The following is an 18,111-nucleotide window of genomic DNA, read 5'->3' on the forward strand; positions in this document are numbered from 1 at the left end:
TTAATCCCTCGGGTGGGTTCCTCCTTGGTTTTCACACAGCTGAATAAACATCAAACAGAAAACTGATTAAACAGAAGTGTGAGATGGTCGAGAATTTACTCCAGTGTCCTGTTATATTTTAGATAACAAGGAGCAGACGGCCGAGTTTATTAAACTCCACCGAGACACCGAGGCTAGACCGTCCAATTCCACGGCTGTTTACTTCCGGCCTACCCGACCTCCTGAGGACCCGGCCCACGTAGACCGCGAAGGCCGGGTCCTCAGGAGGATGCAGCCCATGAATTTGGACACGACCATGGTTTTAGTAACGCAGTAATGCAGCGTTCCTACGGGAAAGTAACGGTAATCTAATTACCGTTTTTGCAATAGTAATCCCTTACTTTACTCGTTACTTTAAAAAAGTAATCGGATTAAATCTCCAACATAAACTCTGCTACCTTTAATATTCCTAATATTTTGATAACGAGGGATTGTAGCAGTGTCAGTATAAGAAAAGAGGCTCAAGTCGTGAATTCAGTTCCCCATTAAGTGATTCGGTCAGACTCTCTGTTGCTGGTTAAAAATAACAAATACAAGTATGGAGTAACTCTTGGAACAAAGCGGATACGAATAACAGTGACGTAAAATAAGAGATTACTGCATTTTCATTTTTATCATTGGTCCTTTGATTTTTTTTAAAAAAAAAACTGTAACAAAGTTACTGAAAGAGTTTTTCAATCATAGCTTTAAACTTAGTTAATTGTTGTATATAAAAACAATGTATTAAAGACAAAAATGTTTACTTTATAGTTTTTAGTCACTTTATTTATCTGATATTTTTACTGCTTTCTTTATTTTTGGCCATTATCAAAAATGCTCTCAAAGCCCACTGTAGCAAGGAGCAATCGGACAGTATTAGAGGTTAGTTATTGGAGACTGTGGAGCGTTTAGCAATGAAAGAATCAAATTTAGAGTTTGCAAAGACCTAAAAGAGTGAATATTCATTCATTAAATCATAAGAAGCATAACAAAAAATGTTAATGCTGGTCCATAACTGCTAAATGTGTAAACAAGAAACTAAGTGTTGTGTTTGATTCTGCTTCCTTCTTAATCCTGGTACCTTTTATTCCGCAGTGAGACTGCAGACACCCAGCATCTCCCTGACCTCTCCTGGTGCAGGTCTGGTCTGGGGTCCTGAAGGTGCAGAGATCACCAGGGGTTACAGTTTTGTCCTCACCTGCTCCATTAACTCCAGTTTTTCCAGTGGACGTTTCATCCTCATCTTCTCTGACTCCAACATCCTAGACAGCAAGCCAGCAGTCAACAACGCAGCCTCCTTTAGTTTCCCTGTAGCTGAGTATGAACACCAAGGCAACTACAGCTGTGTGTATGTCACAGTGTCCACACGGACATTGAGTTCTACTGCAACAGCACCCATTACTGTCATCATTAAATGTAAGTATACTATTGAATTTATGTATTAAAAATTAGAACAACATATTGTGCACACTGGCCACTCTATTCCCTATTTTTCCCTTATGGATTTTCTCTGTTTGAAAGTTTACCAAACAAACAATACCAAAAAAACCCAAAAACAAACGGGTCTTATAATTTCAGTTATTTTTGATTTATTTCAAGAGCTTAGTTTTTTTTATTTTTAATAGTGGGAGACAGAATTAAATATTAGACATGGGCATGAACATTGTAAACTCGAGCTCTTTTAATTCCCGAAAAAAGTCTTTAAACTGCATTTCAATTTAAATCACAGAAAAAAAGTCTCTGGACAAAATTGGACAGACCTAAAAATAAAGTGCTTCAAGTACATTTTCAAAATGGTATTGGTTATTTGACCAGCTTCACCTTTAAACTCAGAGGAACCTTAGCCAAAATTATTTTGTACATTAGGCTAAAATAGTGTGATCATCGAACATTTTAGTGCAAAAATAACAAATCCTCTGGACTCGCACTACTTCCATGCTCATTTACTGTCCATCTCTTTCAGCCAGTTACTTAGACAAACTAGCCTGTTCACATTTTCAGAGCTCAAGGCAGCTCTCTTTTACTTTCCAAGAAGCTCAGTCAAAAACCTGTAGTAGACTTTTCAAAAAAGTAATTATTAATCTACACAATAACTGTCAACTATAGAGCTTTTTGAAGAAACAATAACAATAAGTAAAAAGAAAAGTTTTATTTGCCTGCATTACATTGCAATTAGATGGTACAGCTCTTATCAAGGCTTCTGTCAGGTAGTCTTTTGAAATGAAATTTTCATTTTTCACATCAAGTTTTATTATTTAGTTAGTTTAAGTGAACTATAACAACTTTAGGGGAAATGAGAGGGTAAAGAGATAGTCTAGTATTTCTTTAAGTTGTTGAAGATGTTTCACCTCTCATCCGAAAAGCTTCTTCAGTTCGAAGGTCAAATGGTGGAGAGTCCCAAATTTAAACCTAGTGGGAGTAACCCCCCACAGAGGGACCAAAGGACCCCCTGATGATCCTCTAATCGCCTGAGCCAAGTTGTGAAACTGGGCGTGGGTCCCAATCAGCCAGGGTTTCGGGTGAGCTCATTGTGAAACCTGGCCCCACCTTATCATGCGAATTCCTGAGGTCGGATGGCCCAGGGTGTGAGTGGGCGTTAAGGCGTCTGGGAAGGGATCTCAAAACTGGATTATAGATGGCAGAGAGTTGGTGTCGTAAACCCCCGCCTCTGTTCAAAGATGGTCGCTCACAGTGGACATAGATGGCTTCTTTCACTCCTCTTTCAAACCATCTGTCCTCTCTGTCCAAAATGTGAACATTGGCATCCTTGAAAGAGTGTCCTTTATCCTTAAGATGCAGATGGACTGCTGAGTCTTGTCCTGTGGAGGTGGCTCTTCTGTGTTGTGCCATGCGTTTGTGAAGTGGCTGTTTGGTCTCTCCGATGTAGAGGTCTGTGCATTCCTCGCTGCACTGTACAGCATACACCACGTTGTTAAGTTTGTGTTTTGGAGTTTTGTCTTTCGGGTGAGCCAGTTTTTGTCTGAGCGTGTTGCTGGGTCTGAAATGCACCGGAATGTCATGCTTGGAGAAAACTCTGAGTTTTTCTGATACACCGGCTACATAGGGGATGACAATGTTGTTGCGTCTGTCCTCGATCGCTGGTGTCTGATCTTCTTTTCTGTGCCTCTTTGCTGACTTTAAGAAAGCCTAATGAGCTGCTGGAATTACTAAAGAGGCTCAGTGTTTTGTAACTGAAAATTGTGAACAGGAGTATTTTTGCAGCTGGCCTTATGGCATATCACTTTAACAACCTGCTCAACCAAATAGTCGAGCACATTTATATTTCAATAAGAAGAGTGCCTAACTTCACTCCAACTAACTGAGCCATCTCTACTACTTAGTTAAGGTATGCAGTGCTGAAATAATCCACCAGATGTCACTGTGAATGTAAATGGTTGGTTCTTCTTATCCCTCTCCCAACCAGGAAGTGAGAAACCAAAAAACCACCTAACATATTTTGAGTGTTTTTGATTAAACTAAGGTAGGAAGGTATAATGGTTTGGATATGTGATAGTGGTAGAGGACTTACTGAACAGATTTATGTGACTTGATAACATAAAAAAAAAATTCTTAATGTGTAATCATATTTTGTGCTCAAATTTGTCACTTTATGGTGCTAATGCTAACATTAACCTAAATGTTATTAAATGTATTATTTGCCATAAAATAAACACATCTGGACCCATTTTGTTTATCCACTGCTGTTGATAAATCACATTAAGTGTTAGCGTAGCAAGAATATGCTGAAAGAATTTCCGCAGTAAGTAAGTTTTGTAACTTTCTGAGTTAATATGGAAAACTCAAAAAGTTACAAAATTAAAAAGAATAATATGGTAAAAATCAAGAGTAACATGTGAAAATTACAAATATGACAACTAATTACCTTTTAACTAAATTACACTAGCTGGTAACTTAATATTACTAAGTTGTCAAAATTATAATTGTATACTTTACAAGTACTAGATGGGCGCTGAACAATTGAATGGCTCATAACCACATGCTCCAGTGGTGGATTCGTGAGTGGTGTCTCCTGATACCATCCACTTTCAAGCACAGTGTGTTTGAGGTCATGGTCTCACATGAAGCCACAAGGGCTGCCACTCTCCGCCAATATATTGCCAACAAACTGTTTGAGTGGGGTTTTAAATTGTTCTGCCAAGTTCATCTGGATTATCGATAACTTGCTGCTGTAAGGCAGATCCACATTCTTCAATGCTTCCCTCAGTGTAGAGGAACAGAAGCTTCCTCTAGAAGCCAAAGTTGTACAAAACATTGTGCAAACCCATAAAAGAACCACAGCTCTTCACAAGTTTCAGCTTGGTCCAGAAGTTGCACTCCTCCTTGGGTGTCAGGTGCACTGGTACTCTATGACCAAACTGCGCTGGGTGGAGCTCCCCTGATGGCAGGCAAAGACCTAATGAAGAAGGGCCATGGAGGTCTGAAGAAGGTCTGATTGCAGTAAAAAGGTTTGACAACAAATATGTCAGCCTTCTAAGCAATGCCTGTGGGTTCATGCGTCTTTCATCTGTTATAGGATGTAGCAAAGAGTCCAACGCAAAGATCACCATTTCATGCTCATCACTCATCCCTGCAAATAAGTAGCATATGGACAGAATTGACTTTTTTCAACTGTATTTTCTACTGTACTTGTATTAACATTACATTTCATAGGTAAACCATTAAGTGACATCTCAACTATTTGGTAGAGATCAATATTTTAAAATGGCCTGTATTTATATAGCGCTTTACTAGTCCCTAAGGACCCCAAAGCGCTTTGCACACACTGGTGATGGCAGTTTTTAAAAACTATAGGGTCTTAAAAAAATATTGATTGTGGCTATTACTGACCCAAGTCAATAAGAAATGCAAACCAGTGGTCCTCCTTGGGCTCTTGCACTCTGGGGCCTCTGGAAGTCTGGGGCCTGGATCTCCTCCATGCCTGCTTCATGCCCTGGGGGACGGGGCTATGGCTCCCCACACCCTCTAGCAGATCATTACACGGAGAAACCTTTTGAATACAAGCGCACTGATCCACACAGGTGTGCACACAGGTGTACACACGGGTGTTAACTGTTCATAGACACAAACCACATCTTCCTTGGCTGATACCTCAAAGCACATTGTGCGCTGTCAGTCCTGCGTGCTGCACAACAACAATCATTATTTAGTATTTACTGTTATTTACACTTAGCTGGATTAATGAGATGGTGTTGTGTTTACTATGCTGCTTTCTTTTTTGCTTGTTTTCTCTTTCTCCTTTTCCTATCCCCCAGCCATGTCTGTCCCATCTGTAACAACTGAAAATAAAAATAAAATAAAATTAATGACAATAACAACAAAAGTTGATCAATTGGACCAATATGGCAAAGCCGTGATGATCCACTTGGTAAAGTAAATCCGTTGGGTATCTTTGTTGGCCTTCAGACAAACAAAACCAAACGGGACAGGCAAAAAACCAAACAAACAAACAAACAAAAAAGAAATGCAAACAAAAAAAATTTCCATTGCTTTTTTTCTTGGTGGGTTAGCTAAAGGGATATGTAGTTGTAAGAGTTTCACTTTCAGGAGCAGAATTGAAAATTGAAAAGTCTGCATCACACAATCTGTTGCAAATTGCACAAACGCTGAAGCTCAAGTCAGATCGTCCTGTCATTGCAGCATCGCAGTTCCTGGGCTGCCTTTCCTCATAACAGCCATCCCTCAAGCTTCTCTTCATTTAAAGCAATGCATTATCAGAGATTGTAACATCTAGTCCTTTTACTGAATTGGAAAAATAGATAAAACAAAGATTATAACATTAGAAGACAAGATAGAAGGACCAGAACAGGAACGTAAACAGGGGTTAATAAACTAAAGCATTACCTCAAATGGGGAACTTAAGGCACAGATAACAAGAAATTCATAAGCACAAGGAAAGTAAACATAATACAATAAATAGAAGGTAGTGGAGCTTGAATGTAAACCGTTACCCTAATCCTGTATCAGGCTTAGGTAGATAAAGCATACATACATACACCAATAAGAACGATTCAAAGATAATCAAAAATAAAAAAGGAGAGAAAACCAAAACATCCCCAAAACCCTGAGTCAAAGATGCAGGGACAACAATAACTCATGCAGAACCACTTTCTATCTTGCATATTTGACAAAAACCTTTTCTCTCTTAGTTCCTTGGATGCGGCTGGTCTTGTCTGCAGTTACTGTGGTCCTGTTGCTCCTGCTGGTCTTGTTGGTGGTCTTCCTGCTGCTCAGGAGAAGGAGGCAAACACAGCTGGGCTACATCCACAACAGAAGTCTGTGCTCACCAGAACAAACAATATATTACATGAAAAAACAACAGCTTTGTTTTGAATATGATGTTCACATGACAGAAATCTGCTCTGTTGTCTTTCAGTGACTCTAACAATCTGTGATGAAGATGATGACGTCAGTGACAAAAGATATGGATTCTGAGAGACTGAACACCAAAGAAATCACACTGAACAAACAGGAGGAGCAGAGAAAGAGAGAAGAAAAGCAGATGGAGATCAAAGCAGTAGTGATGAAAATGATCATGTATTTGTAACTCGATCATTTGATGAACAAACTGTGGACCTTTGTAGAGAACAAGATATTTATCAAAATTATTCTGCTTGCAGCCCTTTTGAGCAAGTAACAAGTGACAACAACATTCTTCAAATCTCCTAATAAAGATTGCTCTCCCAAACTGAGTGATGGCACACCCCTTTTTTTCAGGCCAAGTCATCCTGAGTTAGAAAGACTTCAGTTTGGCAACTAGAAAAACAAACAAACAATTATTTTTCATTTGTTCCTGAATTTCCTTGGATCATGGAATGATGTCTGCTCCGCTTTGTCAGGCAGGTCCTATTTAAGTGATTTCTTGATTGAGAGCAGATGTGGCAGTAATCAGTCCTGGGTGTGGCTAAAGAAACTGAACCCTGCTAGTGATAAATACATTAAGTGTCATCTAACAATGCTCCAAAGTCACATGTCAGGAGTGTTTCACGTGTTCCCTCTTCAAGCGCTCCAGAGAGGTCACAAGCATTCTCGCTTTTTAGATTACATAACTGAGTGGGTTTGTAATTGTAACACAAAAAGTCAATATGAACAAAAGGACGAGCCATCCATCCAATCACGGGCAACTCTGCTGAGAAGATGATGTCTAACGATATTATATATGTATTATTCTTAGATTGATTTAATAAGTATTTTTTTTAACTATTTTCCTACCTGACAAATTTCTAATATTTCCAAACTAATTTTGAAAAAGTGTTTTGTGAAATGTGATGAAAATTGATAGACTGTCCCAGTAATAGTGAGTTAATAAAAAAAAGAGTTTGTTCTGTTTACAGTGTTAACAAAACCTATTTAAAATTTTGCATTCCTAAACAATGAAAGTTAATGTGCAATGACAGCTGTCTAACGAGAGCAGGGATGTCGAACTTGAGGGCCGGTGTGCTGCAGGTTTTAAATCTCACCCTGGGTCAACATGCCTGAATCATTCAATTAGTTCATTACCAGACCTCTGGAGAACTTCAAGACATGTTGAGGAGGTCATTTAGCCATTTAAATCAGCTGTGTTGGATCAAGGACACATCTAAAACCTGCAGGACACCGGCCCTCGAGGACTGCAGTTCGACACCTGTGAACTAGAGCATGGGTCTCAAACTCCAGTCCTCAAGGGCCGCTGTCCTGAAACCTTTCCATGTGTCCCTGCTGCAACACACCTGCATAAAATCTGTAGGTCATACTGGATGCCGAGGCGGCAACCCCTAACCCTACTCAACTAAATTTAAATAAAAGTGTAAGTTTAAAAAAAACAAAAAAAGAAGTACTTCTAAATCTACTTTTATTGCACGTTCATTCCCTCATGAGCTGCTGTGACATTATTCAAATGGCTGAAATGCCACCTCAGCATGCAGCGAGGTTCTATAGAGTCTTACTGACGACATACTAATTGTATTCAGGGGTGTTGCAAGAGGGACACATGGAAACGTTTCAGGACACCGGCCCTCGAGGCTTGGAGATTAACTCCTGTGAACTGGAGTAAAGTAAGACAAAAACGTTATTGGGCTGTGTAACATGGAAATGAGTATAATGGAGTGATTCAAGTCAGTCCAATGGTCTCCTCCCATTTGGGGAAACTTAAAGGGAGGAGTACAGGAGACACTGATGTAGAGTGTCCAGAGACACCACACACAAAGACAGAGACAAGAAAACAGTGAAAGACAGCGAGAAATTGAACACAGAGGGAACTAACTAACACAACTTTACAAGTCATCAGTGACTGAAACCAACAAAAAAATGAAGACTCAGTATTTCAAGGAATACAAAAGAGAACAAACTCAACAAAACAAAACAAAAAAACAATTAAAGAAGAAAGAAAATAAAGACATCTAAACCTCAAAAAACACAAGGTACTTAACTAAGGTTACAACTCTTACAAATAGTAAACTATTTGTAAGGCTAACTAAAGAAAAACAAAGAACCCAAACCAAGAGAGAGCCTGTAATACTAAACCCAAAAGACAGACTAAACATATACAGAGGACACAGGGGAGTCATATTAAACAACAAACAAAGAGGAATATGGACAATACAGTCACAGTTAATGGAAGCTGACTGTGTGGAGTGAGGAGTAGGACCCAAGGGCAGACATGCGAGAACAAAACTCAATGTTAACAGAAAGCGAGACGTTTATTAAAGGCAGGTTTTAACAGCCCAAAACAAAAGCGTGAAATCAATTCAAAGCTAAACAATAATCTAAAATTAGGAAAACAAGAAGGAAAACATGAAATACCCTAAACATGACAACTGGGCATGCATGCATACATGAAGACCTAGAAACATGTCATGACGTAGCAGACACTTGGACATGAAATGAATGAAAACACAGAGGATAAATACACACAGGAGGTGATCAGGGGGAGTGGAAACACATGAGGAAACAGCTGATACGAATGAACTTGTATTTCATGAACTGTGTCTTTACTTTTGTAAAGTGTCATCATATTTACTATAAGTGTGTCTGAGTGTACAGATGCATATGTGTCCATCTATGGTCAACAGAAATTCAGTTGCTCATCTTGCAGCATCGTTAGCCAGATACATAAAAGTATATACACATTCATATACACGTGCACACTAAAGCAGCTGCACTGTGAAACTTTAACCACTAGCTTCTCCTTTCCTGGCACTGAACCACCTCCTGTCTGTGAACTTTCTGTGAAAAACCAACACTGATCGTCTTTACTTCTTTGACATTTTCCTGAATATACAGAAGCAAAAATGTTATCAAACCCTTTAATGAATTAAAGATCACGTTTTAGTTATGAGTGTTTATTATATGGAATCACGTGTTGTTTTCAGTCATTTAGTTTATTAAAAAGAAGAGGAACAGTTGGGTTTCAACTTACCAGCTGCAACATGTAAAGCTCAGACCTGGGAAGCTGGTGGAGGATAGAAAAATAAAATGAAGTAAAATGCTCAAAAATTGCTAGAAAACATCAGGATAAAATGTTTTTATTAGTTTTTAGAAATGATTGATTAATTACACCGTAGATTAGAGCTCTGTTACTGTGTCTTTTATTTTTTATGTTTTTTGTAATTTTTTCATTTTCTATTTTTTTTTCTTTTTTCAGGCAGAGAGAGTAATGCCAACATTCAATTTTCTTACACATGATACCTCAGAAGTTTTGATGCACATACATTCACACTGATGTACATAAATAAATCAGGTGCATATAAAGGAAAAGGTTTGTATGTATTTTCAAGTCCAGAACTGGTAAATGTGTTATTTGAGTCCTGCAGTTTGCTTTTGTTGTTCAGTATTCGTGCTCTGTTACTTTCAAGTAAGAAAAAAAGAAAGAAAGAAATCAAAAGGAGAAGCGTTTCAGAAGGATAACCAGTGCAAAGTGTTTTTGTAAACCACAGGTTTTAGTTCAGGTTTCTGTCATCTGTTCTCATAAATGACATGAAGCAGCAGCCTTTCTTCTCAGTCATGGAGGGCAGAGAGAAGAGAGCGCTTCATTTCCTGATTCTTGGTAAAACAGATTTTCCATAATTTTCAGTGATTTTATTTATCTATCACAGGGACAGTCTGGATAACTTTACAACAACTTTTCTTAAATTATTTTTAGACTGAATAACTTTATGTCTTGATAATATTCCATGTTTTCATTTTCCCATAGTTGCTTATCTCGTGGTGTCACCTTCACCTTCTGCAGGTCAGTCTGTTCTAACCTGTCATACTTACATTTTTAATTTAAAGCCATTTTTGCAATATAGTTCATATTTTCTTTTTCCTGGTAGGTCAGATCAGATTAGTTGGATCTCGGTGCTCTGGAAGAGTTGAAATCTATAACTCTTACTCTTACTCTTACTCCTATGGAAGAGTGTGTGATAATGGCTGGGACTTAAAAGATGCCGAGGTGGCCTGTAGAGAGCTGAACTGTGGGATAGCTCTGCAGGCCGGTAGGTATGCTTACTTTGGTCAAGGTACAGGAAATTTCTTCCGCAGTAATGTGGACTGTTCAGGAAGTGAAATTTCTCTAGATTATTGTAGGTACATCAGCTCTATTAGTTATTCCTGTAACTTTGGTCGGGACGCTGAAGTCGTCTGTTCAGGTAAGAAAACTTTTCTATGGTGTTTATGGTCTTATCACTTTATAATAGCTGTTTTGTTCATGTACTTGTCAATACTTAGATTCTAGTTAGTTCTCATTCCATCATATTTTACTTTCGCAGAAAAGATGTTCAAAGGTGCTGTTTTATTACACTCAATCTTTCTGTTGAACATGTTTGCAGTTTGATGCATATTTAATGAGATAACTGATTCGCATAATTAAACATACCATGTTAACACGTTTCTTACTGAAGGCTTGTGAAGAACTTTGAGCTCAGACTTGACTTAAAGCCTAATTTACAGACTTTTTATCTTGAAAAAGTTTGCCATCCTAAGATCCTAAAAATGTGACTGTTGACAGTATTTTTTAATTCATGTGGAGTTAAGAGAAAGTCATTTTTTCTTTCAGGCAGCAATGTGTGCAGCACAGCATTTTCAGTGCTTGTCCAAAAAAAGTGAACTCTTTAATTTTTAGCAGCAATAACCTCCAACAATTGTATTCAAATAGCAGCAGGGTCCAAAAAAGCTTCCACTTAAGCCCCTCAAGTATTTGAGGTTTTTCATTTGCATACATAAAATGGTATCAGCTAAGCCATCAGCCACTAAGATTATCTGATCAGATCTTGACTGTGTCCTGTCTTATCTAATACTGTATCATTTCTTTAGATACCCTCCCAGAGCCCACCATCTCCTTATACAGTAATGAGGTCACCTGGGGTCAGGACGTCAGCATCACTTGCTCAGTTTCATACAAGTTCTCAGGTGGAACTTTTATCCTCCAGAAGACTTCAGGCTCATTCAGCCAGAGTCAAACATCCTCTATGAGCTCTGTTACATTCAATCTTCACAATGTGAACTTTGATCACGATGGACTGTACGAGTGTCAGTACATGAAAACAAGTCGAAGGTTCAGCTCTTCCCCTGTCAGACTCTCGGTTACTGGTAAGAAAAAAAATCCACTTTGCCAAGTTCTTTGTTTCATTCTCTTCTTTCAGTAACAGAATCAGTAACCTGGTGAGATAATGCTTTGATATGTTGATATTTTTTCAGTGAGGTTTCCGAAACCTCGTATCTCCATTTGCCCTGTTGGTGAGGTGACCTGGGGTCAGACTGTTGAAATCACATGTTCAGTCTCAACTCAGGTTTTAGGTGGATCGTTCACTCTGAGTCAAATTCAGGGTTCATTCAGGAGGAGCCAAACCTCCAACACAAACTCTGCTACCTTCAAAATTCCTAACGTGGACTTTGATAACGAGGGATCTTACCAGTGTCAGTATAAGAAAAGAGGCTCAAGTCGTGAATTCAGTTCCCCATTAAGTGATTCTGTCAGACTCTCTGTTACTGGTAAGAAAAACAAAAACAAGTATGGAGTAACTCTTGGAACAAAGCGAGATACTGATAACAATTACATGAATAAGAGAGTACTGCATTTTTATCACAGATCCTTTGATTTTTTAAAAAAAACAACTCTGTAACAAAGTAATTGAAAGGGTTTTTCAATCATAGCTTTAAACTTATTTAATTGTTACATATAAAAAGAGTGTATTAAAGATGGAATCTGCTGCTCTATATAGTTTTTAGTCACTTTATTTATCTGATATTTTTACTGGTTCATGTTTTTTGGCCATTATCAAAAATGCTCTCAAAGCCCACTGTAGCAAGGAGCAATCGGACAGTATTAGAGGTTAATTATTGGAGACTGTGGAGCGTTTAGCAATGAAAGAATCAAATCCAGAGTTTGCAAAGACCTATAAGATCATTCATCAAATCAAATTCAGCATAACAATAATATGTTAATGCTGCTCCATACCTACTACATTTATAAACAAGAAACTAAGTGTTGTGTTTGATTCTGCTTCCTTCTTAATCCTGGTACCTTTTATTCCCCAGTGAGACTGCAGACACCCAGCATCTCCCTGACCTCTCCTGGTGCAGGTCTGGTCTGGGGTCCTGAAGGTGCAGAGATCACCAGGGGTTACAGTTTTGTCCTCACCTGCTCCATTAACTCCACATTTTCCAGTGGACGGTTCTTTCTCATCTTCTCTGACTCCAACATCACAGACAGCGAGCCAGCAGTCAACAACTCAGCCTCCTTTAGTTTCCCTGTAGCTGAGTATGAACACCAAGGCAACTACAGCTGTGTGTATGAAGTCACAGTGTCCACACGGACATTCAGTTCTACTGCAACAGCACCCATTACTGTCATCATTAAATGTAAGTATAGCATTGAATTTATGTATTGTACTGTCCTAGAAGGACAGTCTTAGCCCAGACTGACCTTCTAGGTCTCAGCTAAGGGACAGACAAAAAATGTTGTGTAATCGTGAGAACCTTCAATTTTGTGATTTAAAATATTCAGTCACTGAACCTTGATACAGAGTAAACATTTCCAAAATCTGAGGTAAATATAATTGTAAGTCATCTGCATAGCAGTGAAAAGAGATATGCAAAGATAAAACCCAACAAATTTCAAATAATGAGATCATAACTGCTGATGCAGAGTATTTTTTGATGTTGACTGAGAATGTCCAGTGTTTGTTAAGCTTTAAACCCATTTAGACCTAAACCTTAAACTACAACGATCCAAACACTCTGTGAGCAACTCATGATCAACATTGTCGAAAGCAGCACTCAGAAGCAGCAGTAATAACAATCAACACAATCTGGATTAAGAAGAGAATCATTTGTCATTTTAAAGGAGCAGACTCAGTACTGTGAACGGCCCTGACACCTGACAGAAAGGACGAAATGTTGTTCTCATCTAGGAAAGACAAGAGTTGATTTAAAACAACTTTTTCTAAAACTTTAACAAAGAGTGACAGTTTAAAAATGGGCTGATAATTACTCAGGACACTGTCTTGTGAAGAGATTTTTGGGGATTATCGTACATTTTTCTAGCTTTTTGACACATTCATCCCTTACTGCTTTTGCATTACAGCAAAGGTTCATGCTTAAATCTTTAAACTGGTAAATAGTAGCCAAGTAAAAGTAATAAACCAGACTTCGTTAATGCTTTACAAATTATTTATTTGATTTCAATATCGGAGTCTTACAAGATTAATCAACGCAGTATTAGACTGATGAAGATCATATTAAATGCTGGCGAGATGATAAACACTGTTGTCTCACAGAAGGTTTGGGGTTTGTGTGTGTTTGTTACCTGAGCTAACTGTGTTTGCATTTAACACCTTTGCCTGTGTTTTCTGTGGGTGCTCAGCTCCCTCTAACACTCCAAACATGTTAGATACAAATGTCATTCTAAACAATAAATAAAAGACTCCATACGACAATTCATCAAATGACCTGTCTGCAGTGTGTTTTGAACTCATTTTCGATTAACACATTTGCCAAACAAGAACCTCCTTACTATGTAAAACCATGATTACAAAGGAAATAGGAAGTGCCAATAAATAATACAAAACCACTTTCTATCTTTCATTTTTGACTAAAACCTTTTCTCTCTTAGTTCCTCGGATGCTGCTGGTCTCGTCTGTAGTTCCTGTGGTCCTGTTGCTCCTGCTGGTCTTGTTGGTGGTCTTACTGGTGCTCAGGAGAAGGAGGCAAACACAGCAGGCCCACATCCACACCACAGGTCAGTGCTCACCAAAACAAACAATGTATTACATGAATCAGCAGCTTTGTTTTGATCATGACATCCAGAAAAATCTGCTGTGCTGTGTTTCAGTGACTCTAAAAACCTGTAATGAAGAAGATGACGTCAGTGACGAGGAGAGGATCTATATGAATGTTGAGACACTGAACACCTACAGGAATTTTACCAAACAAACAGGAAGAGCGAAGAGAGAGGAAACATATGAGAAAGAGAGAAAAGTGGAAGCAGACGAAGAACAAAGCAGCGGTGATGAAAATGATCATGTATATGTAACACAGATGTTTGCTGAACAAACTGTCGACCTTTATGAAGAACAAGAGGACATTTATCAAAACATTTAGATTTATAATGATTAACATCGATCCATTCAGATTAACACAGTCAGAATAATATTTAATACATTTTAAGATTGGAAGCGAGAGGCTCCATCATTGATCAGAACATTGCAGCCTTTCTGGCTCGTCATCAGTGTTATTATTGTGGGGGGAACTAGTTTATCACAGACTACACATTTTGAATTTCTGTCTTTTAATAATACCCTCTATAAAATGTCCGTGTAGATGAGTTGGTGAAATTTTAGTTCAGAATTGGTTTTAGTTAAAAAATAATTTCTTTTTAAGCACATAAACACAGTGTGGTATAAGTATAAGTATAAGAACGTTGAAAAGATGGTTCAGAAAGCTGCATCTGGTCAGACACAAACTCAGAAAAGCTGGATTTGTACAAAATGAAATGGCTTAGCGATAACTTTTGTGCTGGACACTGGTTGTTAGTTTATTAGTTTAGAGGTGGTGCAGAGGTGCACCTGTGTGTTTATGCTGTTGTTTGCACTGAAGACCGTGAACATTTAAAAAAGATGTCCCTGAAATCATAGAAATTTCACTTTGGAGATGTTTGAAGCAGCTTATTCATTTTGTTGTGTGTAGAAATGTAAAACAGTGTTTCAGGCACAATTCAAATATGTACAAGTGTCCTTCCTGAAACACCAGCAACAGGGAATAACATGTTTTTCTGTCCAATGTGATGTGTTGAATTTTCTCACAGAATCACATCAATTAAAGGTTGCATCTGATTTTACTCTAAATTGAGCTGAATGTCAAGAAAAAAATGTAAAGTTAATATTTCATTTCCTGCTCATTTGATTTATTTTAGTTGTATAAGGCTGTTTTTCTAAAACTCAGTGTAGCACTATTGATGCAGTGTATGTATATTTTATATATTCTTTTTAAGTATAAAGTAAAAGAATACATTAAGCAAGTTTTTATGGTGAAACCAAGCTAATCTTTGTCTTTCTGATGATTATTTAAATGATATAATGCAAATAAATTTGCAATAAAAACAAAAAACAACTTGTTCTTGGAGTATTTGGAAATTAATTACACAATATAACTGCAACTATCTCCAAAACAGTGACCTACAGCGCACACCTGTATTTATCATTTAGCCACTGACCTGTCTGACTGTTACATACATACATTAGCAGTCTCAGTCTTCCAATACATTTTGTAGAATGTATCTTTAACTTATTCAGCATGAGCTCTTACTCAGTATTAACCACATATTTCAACAGATACACACAGAACTATTCACACACGATGGCTTGTGCAATTGCATTATGAAACCTTTCAAGCAGTAGCTTCTCATTTCCTGGAACAGGGACGTGCAGAAGGGGGGGCTAGAGGGGCTTGAGCACCCGCCCCTTTCCTGATGAGTGCCCAAAGTGCCCTTTTGTTGAGGCAACTTTTAAATTTTTTTTATTTATTTATTTATTTATTTATTTTATGTGTGTGTGCGTGCGGAGTCCTGTCTGTGCCCCTCAACAATAATATTTAACTATTAATCATAGTTTTGCTAAATAAAAGGATCTGGCTTGCATCAGTCACATGATCACATTTAACCAATGATCGCCCTTGACGGCAGAACGCGCTGGTTACGAGCCGGGAACGAGCTCACAAAGAGCACGCGCATTTTTAGCGGTCCGGAGCTGTAGGAGAAACACAAGTTAACTCAGAGACACAGACTGATGCGACAAAACCAGTAAGTAGGTGTACAGCGCACACTGTAGTGTGTAGCACACAGGAGTATTAGCTTATTACGTACACGTTGGTAAGCTGTCTTGTTGCAACTGACGAACTGAAACAAACGAGCGTGCTGTGTGTGCAACAGCGCGACAAACATTACCTGTCCTTTTATTAACTGCACAAGTAGTGCTGGTCATAGCTGCTGGCTACCTGTGTAAGGCTGTCATGGGTCTGTAGCTCTGTCACCGTTTTAGGGAACATATTTAGTTTTAAAGTAAGTTTCTGGGCATTTCCTGCCTTTCTGGAGGGATTATATTTCACTAAAAAACGATCTAATATGCATGTCCACATAATAATTATTATAATTATAATATATTAAAAAACACACGCTGTATTTTAAAGAACATACATTAAGAAGCAGATTATATTAGATTTATATTTTAAATAAGACAAAATTTGGATTTTACAGCAGTAAAATGATTGTATCTCTACAGTTTAAAAATGTAATAAGCTTTGCCCTGCACAGAGTGGATAGTGAAACAAATGGAATCATCATAAATACATTATTTCATATTTATTACTTCCCCCTCCTCATTGCTTTATTATTGTAGCTCTAGTAATAAATAATAATGTAAGGATGCCCATAGTATATACAGTATTCTGAAGAAGGTCTAAAATGTCACTGTGTGTGCATGTGTGTGTTTTATTTAGCTGGATTTAAAAAAATATTACTCATGATATAACATTGTGCAGACATGGCTGGTAAGGACATGAGGAGGAAACAGTAGGAGCTGTGTGAGGCTACTAAAGGCAGGGCTATAACATTTTTCTGTCATCATTTTATTATAGATTAAGTGCAAGAGTTGTTAGGTGTGGATAATTAGATTATAGTTTATTGCAATAGCAAGTTGTGCCTTGTTCTCAGATAGACAGCAAGTGGAGAGTGATATATGAAATGATGGGAAGGAAGGAAGAAGAGAAGCAAAGAGTGATTCACAGGCAGAGCCGAGTTTATGTCACAGTTTTTTGTTGCCTTATGGTTCCAAGCGCTGTCACCAATCTTTGCATTTTGTTATTATCTCATGACACTTGTTTAATCAGCTACCATCTCTCCTGTGGACTTTTTAATGTCTACAGTCTCAGATCAACACAGCCCTGCCCTTCCCATATTAGATTCTTGATGAATGTGTGTTGTTGTTATTCAGCATGGTTCAATGTGCCCCTTTTTAACTTTGAGCACCCGCCCCTTTAAACCTCTCTGCACGTCCCTGTCCTGGAATCAGATCAGGATTTGTCTGTGAATCATCAGTGGAAACCCAAACTGCTGCTCTTTGCTCTTTTGTCATTTTTCTATTTTTTAAAGAGAAAAAGAAAATGTTAACCTCTTTAATTAAACATTGTGTTTGCTTTATTATTCGGGGTGCATTAATGAGAAACGTGACTGTTACATACATGCACTAGCAGACTAATGTATCACTGTGATATGTATGTAAGTATGAATGCACAGCACGTATCTGTAATCAACAGAAATTCAGCTTGCTCATATTTCATTAGATATACATACACATATTCACGCATGCATCCCCATACGATTGTGATACACACTGTGAAACGTTTAGCAACTAACCGCCTCTTACCTGTGAACTAGCTGCGGAAAGCTCTGTGGAAGCTCCCCCACCCAAAACAAAAATATGTGAAGACACAAGTAAAGTTAACTTGCTGTAATTCTTAAAAATCAGACTTATTTTAGTAATCAGTGTGTAACGTGTGTGTAAGAACAGGTGTTCGCTTTTATCTTTTTTCTCATTTAAAGAGAAGTGGAACAGGTGGCTTTGG

General features: G+C 38.0%; 2 protein-coding genes across 3 annotated transcripts in view; both read left to right on the plus strand.

Annotated features, from left to right (window-relative positions):
- LOC102295673 overlaps window positions 1-7,452 on the plus strand; it is a gene marked incomplete at its 5' end in the record, with an annotated part of 9,447 nt that extends 1,995 nt beyond the window's left edge. Inside the window, 3 exon segments of the mRNA XM_005950655.3 lie at window positions 1,114-1,434; window positions 6,186-6,311; window positions 6,413-7,452. Coding sequence (XP_005950717.2) covers window positions 1,114-1,434; window positions 6,186-6,311; window positions 6,413-6,471 — 506 coding nt within the window. The 3' untranslated portion in view covers window positions 6,472-7,452.
- Window positions 7,453-9,911: 2,459 nt separating this feature from the next.
- Window positions 9,912-15,575, plus strand: LOC102293386 (deleted in malignant brain tumors 1 protein-like). 2 transcript variants are annotated; one of them, XM_042215787.1, is made up of 8 exons: window positions 9,912-10,060; window positions 10,208-10,243; window positions 10,329-10,643; window positions 11,308-11,583; window positions 11,692-11,985; window positions 12,532-12,855; window positions 14,108-14,233; window positions 14,327-15,575. In XM_042215787.1, exons 1-8 carry the CDS (start codon window positions 9,991-9,993, stop codon window positions 14,593-14,595), a joined length of 1,710 nt encoding a protein of 569 aa, XP_042071721.1. In that variant the 5' UTR covers window positions 9,912-9,990; the 3' UTR covers window positions 14,596-15,575. The 2 variants fall into 2 exon arrangements, with proteins under 2 accessions (XP_042071721.1, XP_042071722.1); XM_042215788.1 differs by lacking the exon at window positions 11,692-11,985 and having other exon boundaries at window positions 9,948-10,060.
- Window positions 15,576-18,111: the final 2,536 nt, after the last annotated feature.

The sequence above is a fragment of the Haplochromis burtoni genome, unplaced genomic scaffold (genome assembly GCF_018398535.1).
Source record: "Haplochromis burtoni strain Fernald_Lab_line unplaced genomic scaffold, NCSU_Asbu1 Contig_823, whole genome shotgun sequence".
NCBI classification, from domain to species: Eukaryota; Metazoa; Chordata; class Actinopteri; order Cichliformes; family Cichlidae; genus Haplochromis; species Haplochromis burtoni.